The sequence below is a fragment of the Strix aluco genome, chromosome 3, assembly GCF_031877795.1.
Source record: "Strix aluco isolate bStrAlu1 chromosome 3, bStrAlu1.hap1, whole genome shotgun sequence".
Taxonomy (NCBI): domain Eukaryota; kingdom Metazoa; phylum Chordata; class Aves; order Strigiformes; family Strigidae; genus Strix; species Strix aluco.
Window position 1 is genome coordinate 47,879,958 of NC_133933.1, and position 26,389 is coordinate 47,906,346.

General features: G+C 37.1%; 1 protein-coding gene across 4 annotated transcripts in view; it reads left to right on the forward strand.

The window, feature by feature from the left end:
- Window positions 1-26,389, forward strand: part of LYST (lysosomal trafficking regulator) — an 87,692-nt gene that overhangs the window by 3,535 nt on the left and 57,768 nt on the right. For all 4 annotated transcript variants that reach the window (XM_074818420.1, XM_074818419.1, XM_074818421.1 and 1 more), the window contains exons 2-6: window positions 13,380-13,457; window positions 14,728-14,926; window positions 17,257-17,347; window positions 20,152-22,237; window positions 23,958-24,990. In XM_074818420.1, coding sequence (XP_074674521.1) covers window positions 14,735-14,926; window positions 17,257-17,347; window positions 20,152-22,237; window positions 23,958-24,990 — 3,402 coding nt within the window. In that variant the 5' untranslated portion in view covers window positions 13,380-13,457; window positions 14,728-14,734. The remainder of the gene's footprint in view (window positions 1-13,379; window positions 13,458-14,727; window positions 14,927-17,256; window positions 17,348-20,151; window positions 22,238-23,957; window positions 24,991-26,389) is intronic.

A 26,389-nucleotide genomic window follows, 5' to 3' on the forward strand; every position in this document is an offset into this window, starting at 1 on the left:
GAAGAGGAGGGGAAGAGTACCTGGGGAGGAACAGAAACACTTTCTTGCTAGTTGTGAGATGTTGGGTGGGCTGAGCTGTCCTGTTTAACTGTACCCTAGCTGCTCCTCAGGAGGTGGGGGTTTCTGCTTAGGCTCCACAGGGTGTCTGCTTCAGCTGTCATGGTCATTTGAGAAAAACTAATAAGGCAGCATGGAATGCACTAGATTCAGATTTTCTTTTCCTGTTTGGATTCAGGTCTTGCATTTGAACATGTCTTTCATAGACTTGTTGAAATTAGTGCATGGGAATGTCTTGCCTCCAGACAAAGCACTCTGTACAGAAGTGATAGTGGAATGTGTGAAGGAGAAGGGAAAGGAGAAGATGCTATGTGCAGTCTTGAGGTTTTTCCTGCTATAAACTATTAGCTCTTTATAGTTCTTGTTTGCAGCCTGGGGTCTGATTAAAATCCCTTTTTTCTTAGGAGTTGGGTTTTTTGGTGCTATTAGAGTAGAAGTGTGAGTCTTGCTAGTGTGATTTTTAGGGAACTATGCTATGCTCTGTGTGACGATACAGCTTAAATCTGCTGAGTGTGAGAGCAAGACAGAACAAAATTAAATGCAAAATTCATTAGTTTATGTATGTGGAAGAAGGGATAGGTCTGTAATACTGTGATCAATGTAGTGAAGTCCTGGAATAGTGCTTTATCTTGATACCTCTAAGTGCTGAAACTTCTACTATATCTTTGTGGATATTTTTCTCAAGCTCTACTAGCTTTATTAGTAACCGCTGCACATTTCATCTTTTTTCATATTCTGTAGCTGAGGTATTTTGTGATTTTGGTGTGTTACAGAAGAGCAGGGCTTCCACTCTTCTGCTTCTCTGACTTTATTTCTTAGCTCTCTTCTACACCATAAATAACTCATTACTGCCTGCTGTTACTGTGGGTGGGATTTTGCACTGGCCACGCAGTGGATAAGCGCTGAAAAGGTTGTCCTCTGCGCTTCTGAGCTTGTGTAGTTCACTGCAGGTATCTGGGGCTTGCCCTGTGACACTTCTGTTTGTATGAGGTTCCTGAGCCATGTGGAGCTGAAGGCACTGTGAGTTACTGTTACATGGTGAAAGAGCTTTTCTGCACTTTCTGGATAATTTGAAAGGTGGGACGTGGAGGGCAAAAGTGATGAATGGTGGTTTGTGAAAGATGGTGGAAGAGGAGTGTCTGTTAAACCCTGTCTGTGTTAGAGTGGTTGAGCAAGCATCTGACAATCTCAGCTAATCCTCATGTTTATGCATTTTTTTGCCCTCTTTTCCTGCATCCAGAAAGTTGAGCTCATTGACTTCAGTTAAAAGCATCACTGTGCTCAATGGAAAAGTATGAGAGCACAAAGTACTAAATGTGAGATGGGAGGAGAGAATTCCTGGTTCTTCAGGCTTCTGACTGGAGAAAAATCTTTCTGAAAAGATTGGGAAGATGAAATATCAGAAGAAATTACTGTCAAATGCAAGGCTTCATTGGAAGCATTAAAACTGATGTTAAGTTTGTCCAGTTTTAATTAAGAAAATGCCTGACTTCATCTATTCCTCTTTAGTATTGTGGAGGCATTTACTGAAGATTTGTGTTCTTGGGGGGTAAAAATGGCAAAAAGCATCTAACTAGATCTGTTAACCTCAGTAACCAACTGATTTGGTTAGGTTTTAGTGTATTAACTAAAAAAATGAGGAATGAGTAACAAACAGCAATCTGAAGGGATGAATAGTTCTCATTGTCTTAATTCTGGAAAAGAGTCAATTAGTAAGGAAAATATTTTAAGACTTAAGAAAATATTCCTGATAGCTCATAAGTATATTATAGGAATTGATGAAAGTCCAGCAATATACTTTGATTATAATATTACAAGAGCTGAAATTTGTCCAGTTTTGATTCAGTAATTCAGACACGAAATAGTCTTAAAATTAACCAAAAAATCCAAGTCTTTCACCTTCCTATTCTCTTTCAATTGGAAGGCAAGAGAGTTTAACAATCCTAATTTCAAAGAATGGAGAGGAAACATTTCTGACTTGCTGAAAAGAAACCAGAAGCCGCAAAGTGTAAAACTGTGTATGCTACCTGATATTTATCTTTATTACTTGCATCTTTCAATTATAAGGGGAGATTTGAGTCACTCAAGAATGTGTAGTTTCATTCTTGGTTTGTAGTTTCAATTAACAAAAGATCAAAGGAAAGCAGAATTTCCTTTATGTGTCTGGATATATAGATGAAATGCTGTGGGGGGGGTCTTTTCAACTCCAGAAGGTACTCCTAATTAATCTAGAACTATTTTTAGAAGCCTAAATTACTTCAGTTACAAAGTCAGCTTGATTATTGGCGTCCTGCTAAATCCTTAACATTAGCAGAAAAAATTATTGTGTGATGTCTGCTTACTGAAAATGCTTCTTGGCTGTGTATGTAGCCTTCATCTGGCACAATTCATTCATCTCCCCAACCATCTCTCAGCAGTGTAAAATCTTGTTTGTGTGTGCATGTGTGATAGACATCTATCATTTGGGTACTGCTTAAACATAAAGTTTGGCTATTTTTTGCATTGTGGATGGATTTAGAGTTTTCTCCAGTGGTTCAGAATTTTCTTAAATATTTATCTATCTGGTAATAGGTATACTGGAAAACTTTATACTCTTAGTCATTATTAGTGAAATTATATATAATTATTGATTATAGTTTCTCTGTTGGAGTTTATATTGCTTGGCTAATTTTGAGTGCTGTTTCAACTTCAAGAATAAAATAAAAATCCCAGCTGTTCCTTATTTGTGTTGCCACTGGAGAAAAGCTACCTGAAGAAAGATGTGAGTCATTTTGCTTGTAGTTCTCTTGACTGTTGACTGGGTCTTCTGGGGCTGGTTCAGTGCAAGAGGGTCAGCACAGCTGGAACAAATACCTCTGTTGTAAAGCCTGGGAGAAGTACAGGGTCTGCTTCTGTAAAGCAACCAAAGCTGTTTGCACTTTATAAAGAAGCTGGCAGACTGACCTTAACTAGAATAACTGTGTATGAAACTCTCATATTTAGGTCATTTTTTAATATCACCTTCAGAATAGCTACTTGCTGTCTTGTCTGCATCTGACTGCCAATAGAAAATATGGACTTCACTGCCCAGTTTTAAAGTTCCAGAAGCAGAATTAATCTTCTGCCCATCAATGACTTTTTTTTTAAACTCTGATCATTGACCTTCCCCTCTTATTTAATTGCCCTTAGTGGGTACTTTAGACACAATGCCAAAATTTATCTTAAGCACTTTACTTTCTAGTTTTATTCTTCTAACTACTAAGCTTTTTGTTTCCGGAATAGCCTTTACTCATTCATATCCCTTCAGCAAGAGTGCCTCGAGGTACTGCTCAACTTTTTTTGCCTCTTCTATCTCTCTGAGTATTGGTGCAATCAAAATGCATAATCTTATAAATTACAAAAAGATTTGTGTGGTCCTCCAGATCATTATTTGAATGGTACATTTTCTATTTGTTTAAAATTTCCAGGTACATGCAGTGTGGTCTGTGTACTTGTAGTGTGGTCACAACTACAGTGTTTTTTCCCAGTTGTACTTGGAGACCACACTATCTGCTGTACTGCAGGTTAATGTAAGAGGGTATTCAGAAAGTCTGCCTGGTCATGCAGGGCTGGTCTGTGTAGGCTCGCTACTGGAGAGGCCCTGAACTTCTGACTTACCTTCTGTGGTAGACTCCTTCTTTCCTTTCACTCTACAGAGTCTGTGGAGGTTAGTCTTGATCTTTAGATTTAGTCATTACTGTGCAGTCGTGGCTGTCAAGACTTGCTTTGTAGTCTGTTTTGGGGTAAGTACTTGTTAGCACTCTTGAGTAGTGTTCAGAGCAAGCAAGGCTCATGTGGGAGCTATGCTGTTTCAGCCTTTTTGCTGCTGAATGTTTTACAGATCTTCATCCTTCAGTTTTCTTTTGGAAGAACTTGCTGGTGTTTCAGAGCTTATTTTCTACATAGATTCTGTCTTGTGGTGGAATACTTGTCAGTTCCTTTCTCTAGTACCATGTGTTTCTTACAGGTGTTGTCCTTTGGCACTTCAGATAAGATCTGGAACAGATCCTTGTTTTCAATTCCGCTAGCAAAGCTTGTCTCTTGCATTTTCATGGTATTCTTGGTATTCTTCAGTGCATTTTAGCTGGTTTCTGTGATAGCAAGCATATTTCTTTCTAACACAGTTAATGTTGCAATCATTATCTCTGAAGGCCCCCAGCTTTCCCCATGCCTATTCTAAGGCATCTTTATTCTCTGTGCCTGCATGCAGTGGTCTGAAATATGCAAATTTTAAATGAACTGGAATGGATTTCACATGGCTAACAACTTTGGATAGTACAAGACCACAAGCTAAGCATAAACTTGAGTATAACATATGCACAGTGTTAATGCATTACTTGAGTGTAGGTGGTTGTTTGAGAGCCTGTCTTTCATTAGTGCTGTACTTTTTATCTTGTAGATGAATCATCTCATCTTTTAGCTTGATTTCAGGCTCAGCAAGAATGCATTCACAGGTGTTTTACATTGTTTGATGACTAAATAAAATTCCATGTTAAGTTGAGAAGCTGACCCAAAGCACTTGTGTAATATGCAGCTAGCATGTGGGATTCTTCACCATTAACTCTGTCTCAATGATATTTCATCCAGACTCAAAAGGAGGAAATTGTTGATAATCTGTTAACTTGTAAAGGGGATACAGATCTTCATAGCTCAAGGCAGAACCTGATAACCTGCTGAATTTTAGCAAGAACTACTTTCCCAGCATTGATCACTTAATCTCTGGTGCCTTTTTTTAGCACACAGTTGGTATTGCATTGCTCTGTTCCATTACAACAACTTTCATTGGTCATTATTGCAGTGAACAGTTCTTAAAACTTTGTGCTAAAGACTCCTGAAAATCTTAATCTAATATAATACTTTTTCCAAGTAAGGGTCAGATATGTCAAGTAGGTATTTATATGTGGAAAATTGAGGATGACCTAAAACTAAAATACTAAAACATACTATTTTTCTGCCAACGTTTTCCCTTCCCCTTTCTTACATAATGGTACACATCAGCTTTTGATAGTGTGTTGTATAAGTAGACAGTTGACATTTAATTCTAGTCCCTGATGTAACAATACTTTCTAAGAAGTAAATATTAAGTTGGAATAGGGTTTGCTTGTGTTATATGTGTTAAGTTTAGCAAATTTACTTTTTAAGCATCCTGAAGTTATAGTGACAGAATATACTACTTGTAAAGGCCCTGTCATGAGTTAAACAGGTAATACAAATGAGTTTTTTCGCAAGTAGACTTTAAAATGATGAACAAATCATGTTGTGAATACTTCACAACCAAGTAAGACAAGAATTTGTAGTTTAAGTTAAATGTTGATTAAATGCTGTTTGTGTTTCACTGCTGTGAATGTTTCAGTAGTTTGATACACAAAAAACTGTATCAAAAAGTCACTGAATTGACCTTAATGAGACAATCTTAAAAATGACTCTCCTGTCAAAGTAGACCAATTAACTCAAAGTAGCTATACAGAATTATGCTAGGGATTTCATGTAAGACAGGTGGAAAGCTGTTGTCCATGTTCCAGAAGGTATTATGTTGCAGATGTGGTGTGAGGATGACTAGCACTCGAGGAGCTGGGCTGAGAGGGGGATGTTAGCCCTCTCAATCTCTAAAGCTTGCTAGGCTTGAGTAATGTGTAGTTTGGCCTCTACCGTACCCTAGTATGGACTTTGCCATGTATTCTCTGCCTGAAGCATGAAGCCCTGGTAGGCTTGGACTGTTGCTGAAATCCTAAATTTTGCCAGTAGCTTCATCATGATAGGTGTCAGAAGTAGAATATTCATTATAATCATAATGATCGTGGTTTTAACTTTTGGAATTATAGACCTCTATAACACCATACAAACTGCGTATGCTCAACTTTATTTGTAGATCTCTGGTGCATTGCTTATATGTGAAAAAGTCTGCAGTTACTTTGGATGTGAACTGGCTTCCTTTGGGGGCACTTGGATCCTGCATCACTTGCTCTTTTATTGCCAAGTTCTCTTTTCTGGTTTTGGTAGTTCATATTTTGTCAACCTTTTTAACACAGCTTACTATATCTTAATACTGTCCTTCCTTGGTTTCTGGTTACCTGTGTACTGCTACTAGTTTTTTCTATAGTCAGTGGCAGCTAATAAGTTAGAAAATTGCTGTTTTGAGTTAATAGTCTCCATTGGCCTTGTAGGACAATCTTATGCACTTGAGGGTTGTTAGTAGGTTTTCCATTTAAGGGACTGACATCTGTCAGATACACAGAATAATGAAATGACAGTATACAGTGGAAATGCTAGGGATGTAAACCAGAGTTCATTTAATGGAAGTAATGTCCTAAGATCACACTTTGGAAAGTGTTGAACAGAAAAACTGAATTGTGGGTAAATGGGATTTATTTTTTAGTAGTATGTAAACAAGAATATTGTGTATGTGTTAATCTGTTACACCTTTGAGTTGTGCTTCTATCATGCATACCAATAATTATGCTAAGGAACAGTGAGATTCTAGAAATAGTCATGTTGGGGAGAGCAAGTTTAAACACTTGTGGGTCAGAATGTATCACCAGGACCAGATTAAACTGTAGCAAATACATTTTAAGTTGCTTCAAAAAAAATACACTGGCCAGATTTAGGAAGAGTAGTGTGGAACAAACTTTGTGCCCAAAGAAATTACCCAGGAGTTTAATTTCTAACTGTCAAAAAACCACTGAGGCCTGAAAATACATGGCAGATGATAATTTTGGGGTAAGGAAGGGTTTGGGTTTTCTTTTGCACTTGCTCATGTGTGGTGCACCATGGGTCTGTGTCTCAATCAGAAGAATGATGTCTCTGAAACTCTTTCTGAGAAGTTGACCTGTCTGTACATGTAATGCCACTTTGTGTGTCTCTAGGTGCCTATAGCCTTAGGTATGTTTGCTAATTACAGGTTTGTTAACTTGTTTATATATATATATGATAGGTATTTTGGAAAGTGCCTGTTCCTTTAATTTGGCCAAATCTAGCATAGCATTTGTCTGATCTTGTTTGCTTTTTACATTGGTATTCCTATTCTACACTAGGAATGGCTGGTTAGCCATCCATGTCAATGTTTCCTGAACACACACGATATGAAAATGAGTATTTCTATTTCTTTAAGGACTGGTTTTTTTTAGCAAGCACAGACACTATAATTCCTTAAAATTCTGTCTTTTTCTCAGTGTAATATATAATGCTTTCACATCCACTTAAAGGTAGAAATTTTCTAATTCTCTGGTTGTATAAACACTGAGCTTCATGGATTAAATTTTGTTTTAATACCTAGGCAGCAGAACGTAAGTAGACTACATACTTATAGGAGGCTTAAGATACTTGTAGAAGCAGGCCTCTCAGACTTTGGGTATTGCAAGACAAGCATCCCACACAGCTGAGGTGTGGGTTAAATATACTTTTGATTTTTACATAAAAATGGCATTAGTAAGGTTAAACACACATAAACACAGTTGTATATACAGCAACAGGATTGCTCTGAAGGTCTCAACATACCTTTCAGTGTTCATTAAAATAATACTTGTTTACCATCTTGTGAACTTGACATACTTTTCCCTTGTTAATTTAAAGGACAGTGCATGTGTTATTTATCTAAAACTACTAAGCGTTTTTGTTTTTCATTGTTTCTTTATTCTGGGGAGAGAGATTCTGAATAACTTGTTTGGCAATAGTATTGATATAGTGGGTTACCCAGAAGACTAAAAGCTAGTTACTGAACTCCTTGATGAAATCAAGGACTTTCTCAGAAGTAGAACTGTGCCAAGAAAATTGACATAAGAGTAAGTAGGAGTTCTTCTGCAAAGATGGAGTGTTGCCTGGTATGTCTGTTTTGAGAATGAACCAAACTTGAAGTGTCTTGGTTTTGCTCTTGTTTGCTCATGCTCTTGAACATCAGGGTTATCGGATGGTTAGCTGCCATTTATAGGCTCTGCTTTTGGCTGATTGCCTTGCATTGGTAAAACAAGGCATCAATGTGTCTCAAGCTATTGATTCTCTGCTTGAATTGCAGGTTTCTGTTTTCTTAAAGGCTTGTGTGTTGGTCCTGCTGTGTAACCTACTTCAGCAGTGTCAGCTGGCTATTTGTTTATAACCCGTTTAAAGTTTTGAATAATGTCAAAAGGACAGAAAAGGAAGAATGCTGACTTCAGATATGTGTTAGCTTGAGGCTTTACCTGCATTTCACCACCAAGTAGAGATCTCAAGGCAGCCCTGTAGGATATGTTCCAGTTTTTTTCCAGGCCATGCTAGATATATATTTCTCCATTGCACTCTCATATGCTCTAGTTTATTTTCCTTCTGCAGTTGGTGCAGAGGAATTAATTGTAGTATTCCCTTAATGTTATTGTTAACAAATGTCTTTAAACAGAAGGCAGTCAAATTTGGTGTCTGCTACTAACAAGATAAACTTAAGTTTCTGTAATAATAAACCTGGCAATCTGTCCTACAATTGCAAAAACCTGTTACGGAGTGTTTTAGTGTTAATAAGGTGCCAGTGCTCTTCACTATGCCTGTTATCTGCTAACAGAAGCTTGAGTTTAAATTGAAAGTTTAATCCCAAAGTAAACCTGATTAAAATCATTGTTGATCTATTCATATTAATGTTAAAATCACTGAAGGGGTCACAAGCATGTTCTCCAGAGCATAAATGCTAAGTACAAACAATGAGGCTGGGACAAGTAATTTCTAAATGGAATGAATACTGTGTAATGTAAATGTAGCTTTTATTGACCAGTGGTGACTTGCATTCCCAGATACTTTATTCTAAAGAATGGGTAAAAGGGCTACAAGTTTTGGCTTGGAGGCCAGAAATAACTGTATTATACAATGGCTTATAGAAATTACACTGTTGTCAAAATTAATGACTTCATGTAGGTACACATTCTCTATTCCTCTTTGCATGAGCCGTAAAACAGCTTCTTATAAGTTTGTTTTTCTTATGAGTGTGGCTGTCATTCCTTTAGTGTAGTAGGATACTCGTATAACCTGGTAGTCAAGACTGCTTTTATTGAAGATAACATAGTGAACTTCAGGAAATTAAGGTTTGCGGGTGGCTAGTCTGTGCCATGCATGCCTCCTTAGGTGCATTATCACTTTGTTTTACACAGGCACTCAAGTCTGACTGCAGTTGTATGAACAGCACTCTGTAGCATGGTCATTTTAGACAGGTACAACTATTTGCTAATGAGCAATTTGAAGAAATCTGACATCTACTTCACAACAAATAGAGATGGTAGAGAAAGTAGTAGAATAGAGAAAGTAGTTCTTTTTTTTACTAATACTATAAAATTGCTTAAAAAATGTGGGGAGGTAGGTTTATTAGAGCACTAACTCAGGCTCTTGTATGAACTGGAGACCATCACCAAACTTTCTGCCTCTCCTTTACTCTTGCTGTAGCTGTTGGACAACAGTTACTGAAAGTAAGAATTTAAATTAGTATTCTGGCATTTTGACTTCATTTGGCATAGTACTGCATTTTACTAAATTACTACAGCATCATTCTAATAATTACTACTGTTTATTGTATTACTGGACATTCCAGGCCTTTCTGGGCAATGCATTACTGAAAACGTGATCAAATAAAAGGCCCAGTTCACTCTCATGTATCGAATATTAGCTCTGACATTAAGATTTTGTTGCATTTTCTTCCTTCCCCAAGTTGCACTGATGATAGAGAGAACACCATCTAATCATTAGCACTATATAGAGTTAGTCATCATTTAGTATCCAAGACTGCTAAATTGGTCTTATTTTTAAGTTTCATTCTTTAAATTATTTAAAGAATGGGTTTGGTATTTTTCTTCTAAAGACTTAAAGTACACTGAAGTAAGTACAAGGCATTCCTATACTTTCAGATGCTCAGCTGATGAGCAGCTTCATAAAAATGGAAAGAAGTCCAGAGAAAATACAAGTTTCAAGTGCAGAAAATGGATTTATACCACAAGAGGAAACAGAAAATATGTCCCTCGAGAGCTGGTACAGAAAGGGGCCAGAGGGCAGACATGATATGTATTGAATTGAGGATGGTAAAGATGGGCATGGTGAGGGCAGATTATATGTGAATGTCTGATCATTCACGGTTAAGTGATTTATTCTTTTTAAAGCTTGTGGATTTTTTCCTTTTAGAAGTAAATACTATCTTTTTGAGGTGGTTTTTATGCAATATGATGATTGTATTCTTCTAGAGGGTGAAATGGGATTTAAGAATGTGAATATTTTTCAGGGCTAGCTATCTGAACTCCTCACAACACATTGTATATTCCAAGACTGTAACTGTCCCATTGGGACTATACTCAGCAGTGGTGAACTGAGATTCTGGTAGGTTTCTTTCTGCTTCTTGTGGCTTAGTCAATGTGTGATATTTCAGTTTCTGCTTTTTTCCATAGTTAAGATGACATCCCTGAAATCCAAAGACAGGTTAAGGCACTCTACCTCAGTACAGGTGTTTTGTGCAGCATCTGCTTCCATATTACCAGGCACCACAGCAATTAAAGATGTGTTACTTTAAACAAAAGAAAAATTCTGTGTTAGAGTAGTACCTACTTAAACCAAATTGGTTGGCATACTTTCTTGGAGTAAGATGAAATGCTATGCTGCGTAGGATGTAGTATCAGCGTACCACAATCTGCAATAGAAGGCGACAAGCAAGCTGAAACCTTAGAGCGCGGGTGGATTTGTTGTTTTTAAAAATAAACCCACACCTCTGCAGAGTGTTTGCTGTGCTAGAGCATCAGCAGGGTAAGTTGTTCCGAGTTCTTTGAAAAGCAATGTGCTTTAAGTGCTCAGATCTTGTCAGGTAACAAATACAAAAGGGGAGGTCATCTGTGCATATGCAGCTTATTTTTGATTCTTCTTAATTATTTTTCAGTTCTCCTTTGTATTGTTCTTTGTCTCTAGCTTCAAGATGGGATGAGTAATGATATATCTGAAACTGCTTCCAAAGGCACATTTGTACCATCAGACTGTTTCAGAACTTAATTGTAGAAAAAGAAACAGGTACAACTGAGAAATAGCTAGCACTTGTTGGAATAAGTCCTTGAAAAAGTGCTTCATTACCCAGCATGGTATCTCTTCACATTTTTTTTCTGTAGAATGAGAGCATCTTAATTCCTTACCAAATATATATTAAATTCTTGCATTAAGAAGACATGCTTGATGTCTTTTTGCATTAGCATCAACAAAATAGTACTTTATGTTACTACTGATGTTGGGAATTCATCCTTTTGCTAGAATACAGCAATATATGTTAAATCCATGTAGAGCAATGCAGGAAACCTGGAGACTGAGATTCCAGGTGGAAGGACACTAAAACGTGATGGACAGCATCATTTTACATAATCTAATAAAGTCTAGTACAACTGCAAAACTGCAAGCTATTCACTTGCAATGAATTGTGAATGTTAGCTGTGTGGATTGGTTGGTTTTCTGTGAGGCTGTCAATGAAACTTCTTGTTCTGAAGCACTCAAAGGGAGCCCAATTATTAGGAGCTTGCCTGGGGAACTTGTAGTGTTTCCCTCCTTCCTGAAGGAGGTCTTTCATGTAATGTTCATGCTAGTCACAATGTTAAGCTTAAAGTTGAAGTTTTTATATAATTGTCACCTGAGAATACTAAAATAATGAAGTTAGTCTTTCTTCTTTCTCTTTTGCTATTGCCATCTTACACACACACACCCCCACCCCCCCCAATTAATTGTAGATGAGCACTCAGAGACCTTTGTAGTTGAATGTTTGAGGCTTTTCTTGGTTGCTACCCTTTGCATTCCTGATAGCAAATGCATTTTTGGTTCTTTACTATGTCTAGAGAATGAGATTTTAGTGTTTAGACTAGTTTGCAACCGGAGTACCCCAATCTGTGGATGCTTCAGTAAACCTGGGTTTGGATTCTGTATATGCCTGATGTGTCAGTGGATATAACTTCTGAGAATTTTAGGGCTTTGTTAGAAACTGAGCTCAGGTCAAATGTGCTCAATGACACTGAACACGAGTATTCTAACACTAATTTAAAAAACTAGCGTTAACTATAAGGAAGACTGGTAAGAAGTCCTGTTACCATTGAATGGCTAAGTAATTAGCACTTGTTCAATATTTGAAAATGATAACAAAAATTGCTGAAAGGTTGGAGAAATAAACATTACCTCTGCAATTATTAGTGTCTGTCTTCTAGGAAACAACAGAGGAAGTACTCAACCAGTCAGGCTAAACCATACATTAGGATTTAAAGCATATTTAAGGAGTTCTTCAGTCTTGTTTAAGTAAATAAGATTATTTCAGGAGGATTAAATTTTTTTTTTCTTAGATTGAACACACTCTAAGGATGAGGGGAACTGTGATAACTGAAACCTGAAGTTTTCAAATGAAAAATTGATAAACCCTGTGACAGATTAGTTTACAGCAAGGAATATGGGATGTTGGGGCTTTATGAATGCATACTTTCTATAGCAGTCATTTTCATGGAGTTGTTACAGAAACTTTTGCCCTTTGTGCAGAGCTCACTAAGACAGGACTGGTGTTATGTGTTGTGTTTTGATTTTTTTTGTGAAAGCATGTAGTAGGGGTAACTGTCTTGCTATTTTTGGCCATTCTGGACTAAATTGGGAGATTACTTCTCCCTATTATCTTAGTCTTTTCTTCATTGCTAGTTACAGCTCAGAACAGGTAGCTTAAAGTATTTCTCTTAGGCAAAAAAACCAAAATGCATTGCCTGTTCTGAGCCTCTGTTAAGACTGGAGGGGGTTAAAGGTTTAGTAGAGAAACAACTCTTAAATTGCTTTGGTGGACTGTACAGATCAGATGCAATGCTCTTCCTTTCCAATTTTATTAATTATAGTTTCCCCAGTCTTTAAGGTAATAAAGACTGGTTATCTGTCAGGACAAAACAGAACAACAAGTTTAAAATGCATTTACATCAGCACCTGACTACACAATTCAGTTTCTCATACTATCTATCACTGGTACCCAGAGCTGCAAGTGCTTGAAGTGTTATGTATGCAGGTAGTGATCACTCAAAATTCATACTGTTTCTAGGGGGAAATGTTTAAACTTGCATACATACCTAGCTCATTTTACATTTTAAAAACTAATTAACTTTATGTTAACTTACCTTACACACACAAATTATTTTCTCTAATAGAATTTTGGTTGTGCAGAATCATAAGCAAAATGTGAAAACTAAAGCTTTAAAGCTCAAAAAAAAAAAGAAACCCTCAGGGACTCTTCATGAACTTCAAATAGCTATTACAAAAAGAATTTTAAAAACAAAGAAATTGCATATTAACCATGATGTATTTTTCTTGGGTTTTTTTAACAGGTGAACCAAGGGTGGTATTTCCAGAATATTTTTCCTCCATATAGAAGATAAATGTGTTAAACTGGCAAAGTAATTCTGGTAAGAATCTTCCTGTTACTCCTACAGAGAATGTCATTATATGTGTAAGGACTTAGTCTTGCCCCAAAAGGAGCTTTTTGTACCATTAATGCTAACAAACTTGCTCTTTCTTACAAGGTCTTATTTTTGACCTGATAATTGCATGTAAATGTTTCTTGATCAAGCAGTATTAATTCACCTGTTAACTTTCAATATAATATTTAAATATATTTGGCTCTCTTTGCATGTTCTATGCTTGGACATGATGAAAATATTTGAGTTTTGAGTTCAGCTGTTTATACAGACATAGAGTTAAATATGCTGTAGTATTCATTAAGTGGGTTTTATGTGGATTAAATGTTCTTGTTTCTATAGTTGCCATCACTGATTCTTGTTTTTGTTTGGTTTTCTTGATAGTTTTCTACAGCTGACTCTTGCATTTCTTTGGTCTTGCTTGTTTTTGTTTTAAACTTTTCAACATGTACTAGTGCTGACTGTGTACTATATTAAAGTGATTTTGTAAGATAGAATGAATAGACAAAATGTATGAGTACCTTGTGTGCCTTATCTAAAGTAAAATTAATCAGTTTGGCAATCAGCTTTGGTATTTTCTCCTGAACACATACAGTAGAATTGTATGTTGAATTAAGTAGACTTCAATAGTGACTGCCACTCAGCCTTGCTTGAAGGAAAACACCATGAGGGCTGGTAAATCTAAAGTGCTGTATTTGTGAAACTCCTATATTTATCTTAATTCATTAGTTTTTTCTTTTTTGCTCTTGAAACAATTTGCATACTGTTGGAATACGTAACAGGATAGAAGATAATGTATTCAAATAAACTATTAAGGAACATATTTTCTGTACAATGTTGTGCAAGAGCTACCTGTTTTCCCCTTATGCTTCAGTTCAAATAGCTTTTAGAAGCAGACAAAGATTGAAGCTTACATCTAGGTTACAAAGAAAGCTGAAATTAAGTCATTAGCTTTCACTTATGCAGTAGGAGGGAATGCTGAGTGTCATGGGCTCTTACCTGATAGGTTTATAAAATGAGTGTTTGGGGATGTAGGCTGTTAGCTAAAGTTTCACTGAAATAAATGAAATTCTCTAAGCTCATCCTTCTCACTCCCTATCTTGGTATGTTGATTTCTCAGTCCTACAGACCATTCCATCCTTTGGTGAGGGGAGGGAGGGATACAGGGAAGAAACACTCCTCTCTTCCCCCAGCCTTTTTTTCCATAAGGAATGTATTTTCTGATGGATTTAATTTCTGTACTTTCCTCTATTTGCAGCTCAGACATGAGCAGTGCCAGTAACTCACTGGCACGGGAATTCTTGACGGATGTCAACAGACTGTGCAATGCAGTGGTCCAGAGGGCAGAGGCCAAGGAAGATGAAGAAGAAGAAACTCATATGGCAGCACTGGGGCAATACTTGGTTCAAGGCCGTGGGTTTATTTTGCTTACCACACTGAACTCTACTATTGATCAAGTAATGTTTTTTCTTTACTGGCTATAATTTCTGTGTTGAGTTTTGACTGTGTGGATTTGTCTGGCTCATGTTCTTCTTGGTGCTGACTTCTTGCCTTTTTATGGTAGAGTGTATGAGTTAATTATGAAGACTAGGAATTCAAAAGAATATGCTGCAGTTGCATTCTGTCATTCAGCAACAACAAGCAGAAAAAATAGTTAATCATATAGCTGTTTGCTAGCTCACACTGATGGTTCCTAGCTTTTGTCTAGTAATGTGTGTGTGAAGCTCAAGTGGAGTAGCTGGGTTAGCTACTGGGTAAGCAGCAATAGGTTAGAATTTTCAAGAGAAATGAGTGTTTACTGAACCTAAGTACAAACTGACAATTTTTAATTTGAGAAGGTCCTCCTGGTTTAAGGCAATAAAGTAAAATTGAAATATACACCTTTTGTTTATGGGCTATGAGATATATTTTTTCCCTTTTTTAAGTAAGTTGCTATTGAACATAATAGAAAGTAAATATTCTGTAACTTCAGCTCAAAAGAGAATGCATTTTAGAAGAGGTGATCAGTTTATACTATTTTTTTATAAAAAGTCTAGCACACATCCCTGTAGCTGCAGATATCCATTTCCTTCTTTCTCTTCTCATTCCCTTCAACACTATTGGATAGATACTAAGCAATGGGTAGGATGAGATGTGCATTAAGTCTTTGTGCATTAAAACTGCAGATCCCAGTGTTTAAAAATAATGAACCAAGTGAATCTGGGCTGAGTTTATTCAGCCCTTGTCTTAAGTGAAGTCAGCTGTTAATGCTGGCGAAATTCATCTTGGAGGTTTGCATTTCCTTCATGAAGTGACTTGCGCTAAGGCTCCAGTCAGGTCTGCTGGCTTGGTTCTGGATGCCGGTAGGTGCACAGGCTAAACAGTAAACCCACAAGACTGCAATTATATATATTTGATAAGAAGAATCCTTACCGCCTGTAGAACTGTGCAGGTTTTTTAGATGTCACTCGAGTTCTGCGTAGTTGCTGTTAATAGAGTATTCGGGACTAGAGCTGCTGGAAAAACAGCTGGCTCTTGTGTAAGAAGAAAAGGGATGATTCCATGTGCCTCCCCTCCAGTAAAAATCCACTGAAGTAGTAGAAAAAAGCTTGTGGTGTTCTTTATGAAACATCTGCAATTTAACAATTATTTCCTGAAGAAATAGCTTTTTTAAGAAGGTGGGAGGAAGAAGAATTTGATTAATGACGAAAATCAAATTCTGAAGTATACCACTGAAACTTGAAAAGTTATTCTGCTTTTTACAGTCTTGTTATTGTGCTTTGAATGCTATATTGCTGCTTCCCATTCCTAATTAGTCTTGCTGAGAATACCTTCAGTATCAGAAGAGTTGTGAGAATGACTTTGAAAAATGTTAGTTTTCATGTCTAATTGCATTGCATCAATTGTTTTAGATTTTTTAAAAAATCTTAATTTAAATTGATAGTCTTATCAGACAAATTATCTATTATATAGCACTCTCTATATAACTATTTAAGTTGCTTATCACCATGTATTTTAATTTCATTGCTACTTTGAATTTTTGCAGAAGGATGTTGCTTCAGCTGTATATCCCTAAACAATGTTAACTGCCAAAATGCTCAAGTCAGCTTTTTGTGTTTGAAAATTTTTGATCTTTAGGACTGAAACCATTCTGATAATGCTGCATAGCACCCAGTAATGGAATTGTGTTTGAATTCTATGCCTTCTACTGCACCTCTCTGCATTGAAATTCTTAGTGTTGAAGTCTTAGAATCCCAGCAGGAGTGGGGGGGTTTTAGTGGTTTTTCTGGTTTTTTAATTAGAAGTAACCTTCCCTGTTTCCTCCCATACAACTTCACCTTTCTGTTGTGAGTCAATAACATCACTTGATAAATGTAAGCTTTTTCATTTGCTTAAAGGTGTAATTTTGGAGAAAGCAGAAAGTTTCCCATAAAGTTCTTCCAAAGTTACATTTTTGTAGCTACAGATGTTTCAGACTTGTTTTGGGCTTCATGTTGGCTTTGTTTAAATCAACAATTTACTTGCTTTTGACTCTTCTGGTTTTCTTCTTTGGGTGAAGAATCCCTTCAACAAAAGGAATTAGGAGAGCTTTGTATAGGAACAGTTGCAGAGGTGTAACATATCTTAGATGCTTTCTGATTGGTTCTAGTTAATGATTATAGTAGTCTGCAGTGAGGTGGTTTTTGCAATGCATAGAACAGCAGAAAGGCGGGGGGAACTGAATGTTGAATAGCTTTGTAAAATAAAGAAGGCTAGTCTATTTCTTAAAAGTGCAAAAACTTTTGTTTCTATTTTGTTTCTAACATAGGAGTTGACATGTCGGGAAGAACTTCTCACCCTCCTCCTGTCACTTCTGCCACTGGTGTGGAAAATCCCTGTCCAGGAAGAAAAAGCAATAGGTATGCTTTACCACTTAGAGTATTAAGGACCTAAAAGTGATTTGTGTATTCCTACAGAGCCTAGGACTCCCAACTGAAGAGTAGTAGTTCATTGTAACACCTATCCTCTTAACATAAAACAAAGATGTGGTTCTGCAGAGAATTTAAACTCAAAAATACCAATGTTCTGTCAGATTACAAGGAAGATCAAAATTGTAGAGAAGGTGAAGGCTCTTGTTTGGTGTGAAAGGCAATGTTCACATCACCGTGTAGCTGAACTTGGTGGTGAAAATTTTTTCTTCTTTTCAGGTTATTTTTGGGGAAAAGATATTTGAAAGAGTATATGATATATTTGCTAATGTGAAGTATTTCATGAGTAGAAGGGTAAAAAAATACTAATTCTTTTTAAAAACAAAAAGGTGATACATGCTGACACTAGATTGGACAGAGACAGAATGAGATAGACTTTTTCTCCTGAAATTGAAGAAATGGGAAGTAGAGAAGCAGCTTAAAGCCAAACAGTGGACAACAGAATGAAAGAAATACAATATAATTAGGGAGGCAGGCCCTGAAAAATAGAATAATACTGGATGATTATGAACAGAACCAGGCTTCATTCCTTAGAAAATATGTTCTGTGTCAAACTGATGTGCTAATTGAGGAGTTGAATCACGAGGGTTCAACTGCCAAAGAGGCAGTTTTAAAGTGAATTAAAGAAATGAAAGGCATGATACAAAATAAACTCTGTGCAAAAACTGAACCAGGAAATGACAGCAATTTTTTGGTTTAGTGGGGTTTTTTAAACTTTGGCCTCTTGCATTTGTCTGATGCATTCTTTTTCCTGTTAGAGGATAAAAAAAAGGATGAAATGAAGTTACCTTGTCTGAGTTCCTAAAGATTCTTGCCTGAAGCTCTGCCAATGTTTTTGCTGTTGTAAACTTCAGCAAACCAAAGGCTTTTGTTAATGTTTGTAGACTTGAAGTATTTAAAGTGCCAGTTTCACAGCACTATTATATAATGAACTTTCCTATTTGCTTGGCTGCATCATTCTTTCATTGCTCCTGCTTTCAATGCTTGAATTAAATGTTTTGGTTATCTTCAGAGCTTAGTGACTTTTCCAGGTTTAGTTTAAAATGTTGTTGTGTAAATAGGTTTTAAGATGTTCTGGTTTTCCACTCTGCATGATATACAGTTTTTATTTCTACGAATTTCCCTCATAGCACTGATGCATAAACATGATGTATCCAGTTGTGCACAAGGAACTTTTTTCTCTTGGACTGAAATAAATCCACCTGTATTAGGCAGCTTTTTTCTTTCCATGCAGGAAATATCCTTTGTTTGATAAAGTACTGCTTCATTTGCTGCCTCCAAAGCAGATGATGTTTCTTCCTTAAGCATCACAACTATGACTATGAAACAAGGCACAGTCATGCCTGCACATGGAAACATCTTTTCTTTCAGTTTGATTAATGATTGTAGCTATTGCATGGGCTTTTGGGGTTTTGTGGCAGTGAGGGTTGTTATTAACTATCACATTTTTCTAAATACTGAACTGGATGGTGGATACTTAGAGTTGTTTTATACTATGTATTTTACTGCCCAAAGCATCCAGAAAGAGTTGTGTCACTACTTAAAAATGACAGTGGATTTTATCCAAGAATGTAGTTTTTTCTCTACTGACTTTTTTGACAGTTTGATCTGAGTTTACAAATGAACTGGTAGTACTTGCATTTTATCCATCAAAATCTTGCCCGTTGAATCAGATTTAAATTTTTTATTCGCTGTTATATACTGCATACTTGAAAGTGAGTTTTTTGTCTTGTCTTTTTGTGGGAATATTCAGCACCCTAAACATTATTCCTTTCCATATCCCTCTTGTCCCTGACTAATTTAAAATCCACTACTTTTATTTCTGCTTTTTGTGTTCAGAGCAATGCTGAAATAAAGAATAAGGTCTGTATATGTGAAGATCCACACTGTTTCTAAGTAGAGAAATTTATTTTTTCTATTACCCCTAGTATGCTAACAATTTCTTCATGCATTCTGAGAGGACTGTGAGTTAACACACCCAGTTCCTCTAGCAGTTGAGTTGCAAAAAGTGACAATGGGTCATCAAGTTGAAAAAGGCCTCTTCTTCCTCCCCTTAAATTTTCTTCATTTGTTGTGGGATAGGGCTGTTTGGCAATGCTTATCGTGAGACTTCAGATATATCAAATGGTATACACAGAGTAAATACTACTTGAGTAACTACCTAAACTTGCTTCCATAGCTAAGTAATAGAGGAGGTCTTGGAGTTGGTATTCTGCTGATTGATATTCTACTTCTACTGTATTAGTATGTCTAATTTATCCAAACTTAAATTGAATACAACTAGAGACTTGTAGCTACATTTTTCCTTTATATTCTATCTGTAACAGACCAAAAGATTTTCAGACTAAGCTTTCTTCCTTTTGCTTACTAAAAAGTTCTTTCATCTACCTTGATAACATCCTTTCTTAAGAGAATGGAATAGCTATGCCTACAAAAAAGTTTTAGGAAACCCTCTAACACATTTTTGCCTAATCCTGATTAGAAAATGAACTAATTTGTCTAGGCTTTGAAAATAGCCAGTATGATTCCTAAATGTGAACTGTTGCTTACTCTTTTATACTGAATGTCAGACACAGGTATATGCAAAACCATGACCTATTAAACTAACTTGTTTCACATTTTTAAGCTGGAAGTATTAAACTATAAAATTAGGAAAAATGCTTTACATGTTTACATGCTTATAATGTTCCTCAATGTGCATTTGATGTTCCTTTTTGTTATCTTTGTTTCAACAGATTTTAATATACCCTTCACAGTAGACATATGCCTGACCAAAGAGAATAATTCAAGTTCTGTGAAATCTACTCAGGAAAAACTAGGCTTAGATGGAAGCACTCGTTCATCTCTTCAGACTTCTGTGAAACTAAATCCTCGATCTCGAAAAAGTGGACGTCTGCGCAAAACCACCCATCGTTATTCAGTGCGAGATGCGAGAAGATCTCAGCTGTCCACTTCAGATTCAGAAGGCAATTCTGATGACAAGACTACTGTAATAATGAAACACAGACGCTCCCAGTTACTGCAGCCTTTTTTAACATACCCAGTTAGGGACAGCTACCCTGTAAGTAGAAGTGATTGCCTACCTGCGGAAGCAGTACCAAATTCTAATCCTGATGCCCCTAATCTAGAAAATTGCAGCAAAATTGTTCCAGCACATGAGCTAAACCCAGAGATTTTGAATGAACCAGCTGCAGGAATTGCTGAGAGCAACATGGATAATTCTCCTTTTGACTTATGCCATGTCTTACTGTCTCTCCTAGAAAAGGTGTGCAAATTTGATATTACTTTGAATCACAGTTCTACTCTTTCAGCTAGTGTGGTGCCCACGTTGACTGAGTTCTTATCAGGATTTGGAGACTGTTACAATATAAGTAGTAACACAGAAAATGAAGTAGTTTCTGCAGGGTGGACAGAAGAACCTGTGGCTCTGATCCAGAGGATGCTCTTTCGAACAGTGCTGCATCTTATGTCTTTAGACATTAGCAATACAGAAACAATGCCTGACAATTTACGAAGAAATTTAACAGACTTACTTAAAGCAGCATTAAAAATCAGAATTTGCTTGGAGAAGCAACCTGATCCTTTTGCTCCAGGATACAAGAAAACACTACAGCAGCTGGTTCAGGATGACTACATATTTTCTAGGTATCGTCACAGAGCCTTGCTTCTACCTGAGGTTATAGAAGGGGTCTTGCAGATTTTGATCTGCTGTCTACAAAGTGCAGCCTCCAATCCATTCTACTTTAGCCAAGCTATAGATCTGGTTCATGAGTTCATACAGCATCAGGGATTTAAGCTGTTTGAAGTAACAGTGCTTCAAATGGAATGGCTGTGTATGAAGAACGAGGGAGAAACTGAGGAAGCCTCAGAGCATCTGAAAGCCCTAATCAACAGCATCATGAAAATAATCAGCACCGTCAAAAAAGTGAAATCGGAGCAGCTCCATCAATCAATGTGTACAAGAAAGCGGCACAGACGATGTGAGTACTCTCACTTCATGCATCACCACAGAGACCTCTCTGGGCTCTCTGTATCTGCTTTTAAAAACCAAGCTTCCAAAAGCCCCTTTGAAACTGCTGATGGAGAAGTTAATTATCCTGACAGATGCTGTTGCATTGCTGTTTGTGCACACCAGTGTTTGCACTTGTTGCAACAAGTTTCTTTGAGCAGTACATGTGTTCAGATTCTCTCGGGTGTACATAATGTAGGAATATGCTGTTGTATGGATCCAAAGTCAGTAATTGTCCCATTGCTTCGTGCTTCCAAGTTACCGATATTAAAAAACTTTCAACAACACATACTGAACATCCTTAACAAGTTTATATTGGATCAGCTGGGTGGAGCAGAAGTTTCTCCAAAAATTACACAGGCATCATGCAATATATGTACTGTTGACTGCGATCAACTTGCTCAGCTGGAAGATGCCTTGCAGGGCAACTCTAGCGATGCTGGTCTTGCATCTAGTTCCTCTTGCAGAGTCCAGGGAATTCTGCCTAGCAGTGGATCTGAAGATATGTTGTTGAGATGGGATGCATTGGAAGCTTATCAGGACATTGTTTTTGAAGAAGACAAACTACGCGGCATGCAGATTGCAAGCCATATTTGCCACTTAATTCAAAAGGGAAATGCAGTGGTCCAATGGAAACTATATAACTGTATTTATAATACCGTGCTTCAGAGAGGGGTTGAGCTAGCTTGCCATGCTCAACAACTCAGACTAACTACAGCAGATAAACACACATGCAATTACCACAGCCAGTGTTTGCCTTCTGAAGTACTTCAGATTTATTTACAGATGCTCCCTGTGTTGCTTAAATCCAGGTTGGTTGATTTTATATTTATTAATGGAAAACATGCTAATTATGTACAGAGCTGTGTATGTTTCTAACTGATCAGAACGTAAGTTTTATGTGGACTGTAGGCAATACTTGGCTATTGCAGGCGTGGCAACAAGGTAAATGCTTAAATAACATAAGATGTAATCCTAGATTCATAAACCATAGAAAATGAAGGCGCTCTACTGATGACTTATGGTCTTTAACAAGCCAAAGTGTGTAGAAACAAATAAAAATCTCTGTCCAATGTGACATACTCTTTGCCTCTTCATTGCTCATGCTAAAGTGAGTCAGGAATGTTTAATAGATTGACATGTCACTCTTCTGTGGGAATTAGACTGCTTGGTTTTCTGATCTGTTTCCCCTTTTCCTTCTAGAATGGTCTTCATAAAAACCACCTTTCAAAAATAGGGCTTGAGAGGTTTACTTGTCCCGAAATTATTGTTTGCTGATTTACAAAATCCTGTTCATTTAAACATACCCACAAACATTCTTTCAAGACATGAAATAGAAACTGTCCTATCTATTGTTGAATTCATTAAATAGTTGTTTGATACAATATATGGAAGTTTATTCAGACTGTGAATGGTTCCTTTTATCCAGGAAAGATTCTGACCTTTTCTATTGGAATCCTGATAAACTGAAGTGAATTTAGTAGGGTTATGTGAGAGGATTACAAAGAATAGATTAGTATACCAGTGTATGTAAAGGACTGTCTAGTACATTTTTCAGTTTTATCCTAACCTAAACTGTATCAGAAGCTATTAATTTTTGAAAGTGCACTTAGTGGCAAAGAGGGAAGAGAAGTAAAATTTAGATTTCAAAAAAAAGTTTTAAGATATCCAATTTCCTACTGGCATAAAGATGGAAATATGTAAGTAAGTACATGATTCATTTGATTCTAGAGTGTGTAACTTGGTTACAGTAAAAGCTATCCCTGTGGGAAGGAGACGGGAGGGTAGAGAAGGTAGATGTCTACAAGCAAACATAGTACACTAAGACGCTTACAGACCCTCACCCCAAGTTCTGTATGAACTCGGTGTAATACTTGGGAAGTAGAAAGAAGGGAGAAATATACTTGGGAACAAAAATACTGTAAAGTTTTTAAACATTGGATGTCCTGGCATAACAGTTGCACAAAAAGTTGTTCTTGAAAGGTATTCCTGAATTCTATCTGAAATGCATCATTCATGCAACTAATAGCTAGTAAAATGTCTTAAAACTTCAAGTTTATTTGAGAAGGAATCTCTACTTTCTGGTGAAGTCACAGAACTGAGAGAAATAAAGATATTTACTAGCTCCAATTGCTAATTAAAAGTTATGGGAAGGAAGTACCACTAAAGAGCAAATGTCATAAATATGGTTAATTAAACACCTTTTAAGGTTTTGAACATCATACATCTTTTTAATGGACTACATTTTAAAGGTTAATCAATATTTCCTACATTGTATCTTACCAAAAAATTTGCATTTTCTATTACCAGATATTTGATACTTACTTGGGATTCTAGAGAAGCGCAAACAAGTTTCTCTTCTCTATAATTTACAATTTACAGTAATTTTTAGCAATTACTGTATACATGATCAGTCCTTGGTGTTATTCAGGTGTGTAGAACAGAGGGTTATTTTTGGATAAGATGTGTTATCTGAGCTACATGAATTTGTGACTGATTTATAAGGTAACTCTCTTATGCTTTCTCTTGCAGGGTAATTAGATACTTGTTTCTGAGTTGTAATGGAGTGAATCAAATGACCGAGTTAAATTACTTAGATACTTTAAGAAGCCATTCTTTAAAAGTGCTAGAGACTTTGATACTCTGCCTTGGTGACCAGCAGAAAGACCAAGCAATGCCAGAGTTGGAAGGCCTGAACAGTGAACAAAAGGACTCTACATCTGGCTTGTCTGCTTCTCTTTGTAGCCAACATGCTGTTTCAGAAGTTCCTCAAAGCCTGAGCAAGTTTTATGCTGGCTTGAAAGAGGCCTACCCAAAAAAGAAAAAGTTTGTGAGCCAAGACATTCATGTCAACACAGTAAACCTGTTCCTCTGTGTTGCTTTTTTATGTGTAAGTAAAGAAGCAGATGGTGATCTGGATTCAGCTAATGACTCTGAAGATACGTCAGGATATGATAGTACAGCCAGTGAGCCATTAGGTCACAAATTACCGTATCTGTCACTGGAAAGCCTTACTTTGCCCTCTCTGGAAAATATTCACAGGGCTGCAGATATTTGGTCCATGTGTCGTTGCATCTATTTGTATAGTTCAGTTTTCCAGAGGCAGTTCCATAGACTTGGAGGCTTTGAAGCATGCCATAGATTACTAATTCTGATAATTCAGAAACTTGCAAAAAATAAGGAAAAGGAGCAAGAAGAGAGGGAGAGAGTATTGAGTGAAAGCAGCAGAAGTTCACATGGGAGTCCTCGTGGTGAGCTTCTCAACAAAGATGATGCTGTTCAGTTTGCTAAAAGCAGAGAGGTGACACAATTGGAGCTCGAAAGTTCTGACAGTCTTGCTGGTGCAGAACAGCTGGTGTCTGAATGTGTCTACTGTGACAGCTCTCTGAGTAGGGAACACACTTCAGTTACTTCAGTTCCTAATCTTGAAGGGATAAAGACTTCTGTAAGAGAAGAGACTGAGTGGGCACTCCAAGGTATCAGACTTCTAGAAGCTCTGCTGACAATTTGTCTGCACAGTGCAAGCACCATGCAGCAGAAGATGGAAGTGGAGATGTTTCACCAGGTACTGTGCAACTTCCCTTAGCTTGCTTTACTCATATTTGTTACATACAATATTCTTTCAACAGTAATTTAATCAAAAGTTTTTAGAGATGAAAAAATCTTACACTCTTATGGTACCCAGTTTTTTTGTGTAGTACTGAAAGCATGCAGTTCAATGATGTTCTTAGTAGTCAGGTGTAGTGGTCAGCAGGCATGAAAGAATGGGAGTGGGTGGATGAACAAACTGGCAGTTGCTGTTTCTGAGAAGGCATATTCCCATGTGTCAACTTGTCACTCCTTGTATTTGGTAAGATGCTGATAAGGATCCTGTACCCCTTTGCTTGTTCTCCAACATGATCTTTGTTTTCTGCTCTTCTGGGTTGGATCCCTGTTCATGCCAATTCTCTACTGCTTGTGGGCTTGAGAGGGCCTTCCAGAGTGGGAGATGGATCCAGACTAGATGAGATTTTTACCTTGTTTACTTTTTTGAACTGTGTTTCTGGTTTATTTTTTCATCTATTTGTTACAGTTTGGGCTAGCATGGTCTATATGGCTAAGGGCTGAACTGAACATCAAATGCTGGTTTCTGGATCAATGTATCTTGAGTCCCAGGGAAGACTGGTCCTGGCAGATGAAGATTTTGTTTATCTTTTTCTGCATAAAATGATCCTGACTAGAGGAAAGGAATGATTTCCTCTGACTACAAAGGCAGTAGTGGATGTCAACAACTATGAATTGCTGGCTGACTATGCCTGTATTTTTTCTGGTTAGTTATGGCCTGCTTTTTCTGTTTGGTTTTTTCCCTGTGTAGTCCATTTGTCCAGTCTCACATTCTCTGGAGGCTGTCTGAGCTGATGGGTTTTGAATGGTGGGAGAAACTGTGTTTTTTTGAAAGAGTATTCAGTGGAGAATGTGTCATAGAGGTGGGATTGAAGGAGAGCTGCATAGGCAAGATGTGAGCATTATACACAGTGACTCACACATCATGTTTTTGATGATGGATCTGAGCAGAGCATGGCACTTAAGAAGTATTATAGGGCACAGGTACTGAAAGGACACCTGAAAAAACTATTAAGCCTTAGAGATGAACTAATTCAGTGTTCAACAAAAAGTTGTTAACTTACAGAAGACACTTTCACTGTGCTTTAATGTTTTAATTGCTATCTTGAATTTTACTTGGCAGTTTGTAACAAAAGCAGGAGGCATTAAGTACAGGAGAGAAGTGGAAACTGGAGTTCTGTCTGAGCCATTTGCTATTTTTGTGAACTTGGACGTGTCACCCTCTGTCTTGTTAAACTCTAGTAATGTTGTGGTGTGGTTTGAATGCATTGTGCTTGAAACTGTTTCAGGGATGTTTATTTTTGAAACGGTGCTTTCACTTGAAATGTTTGGGAAACGGCATGTTGCCAGATTTTTTTCAG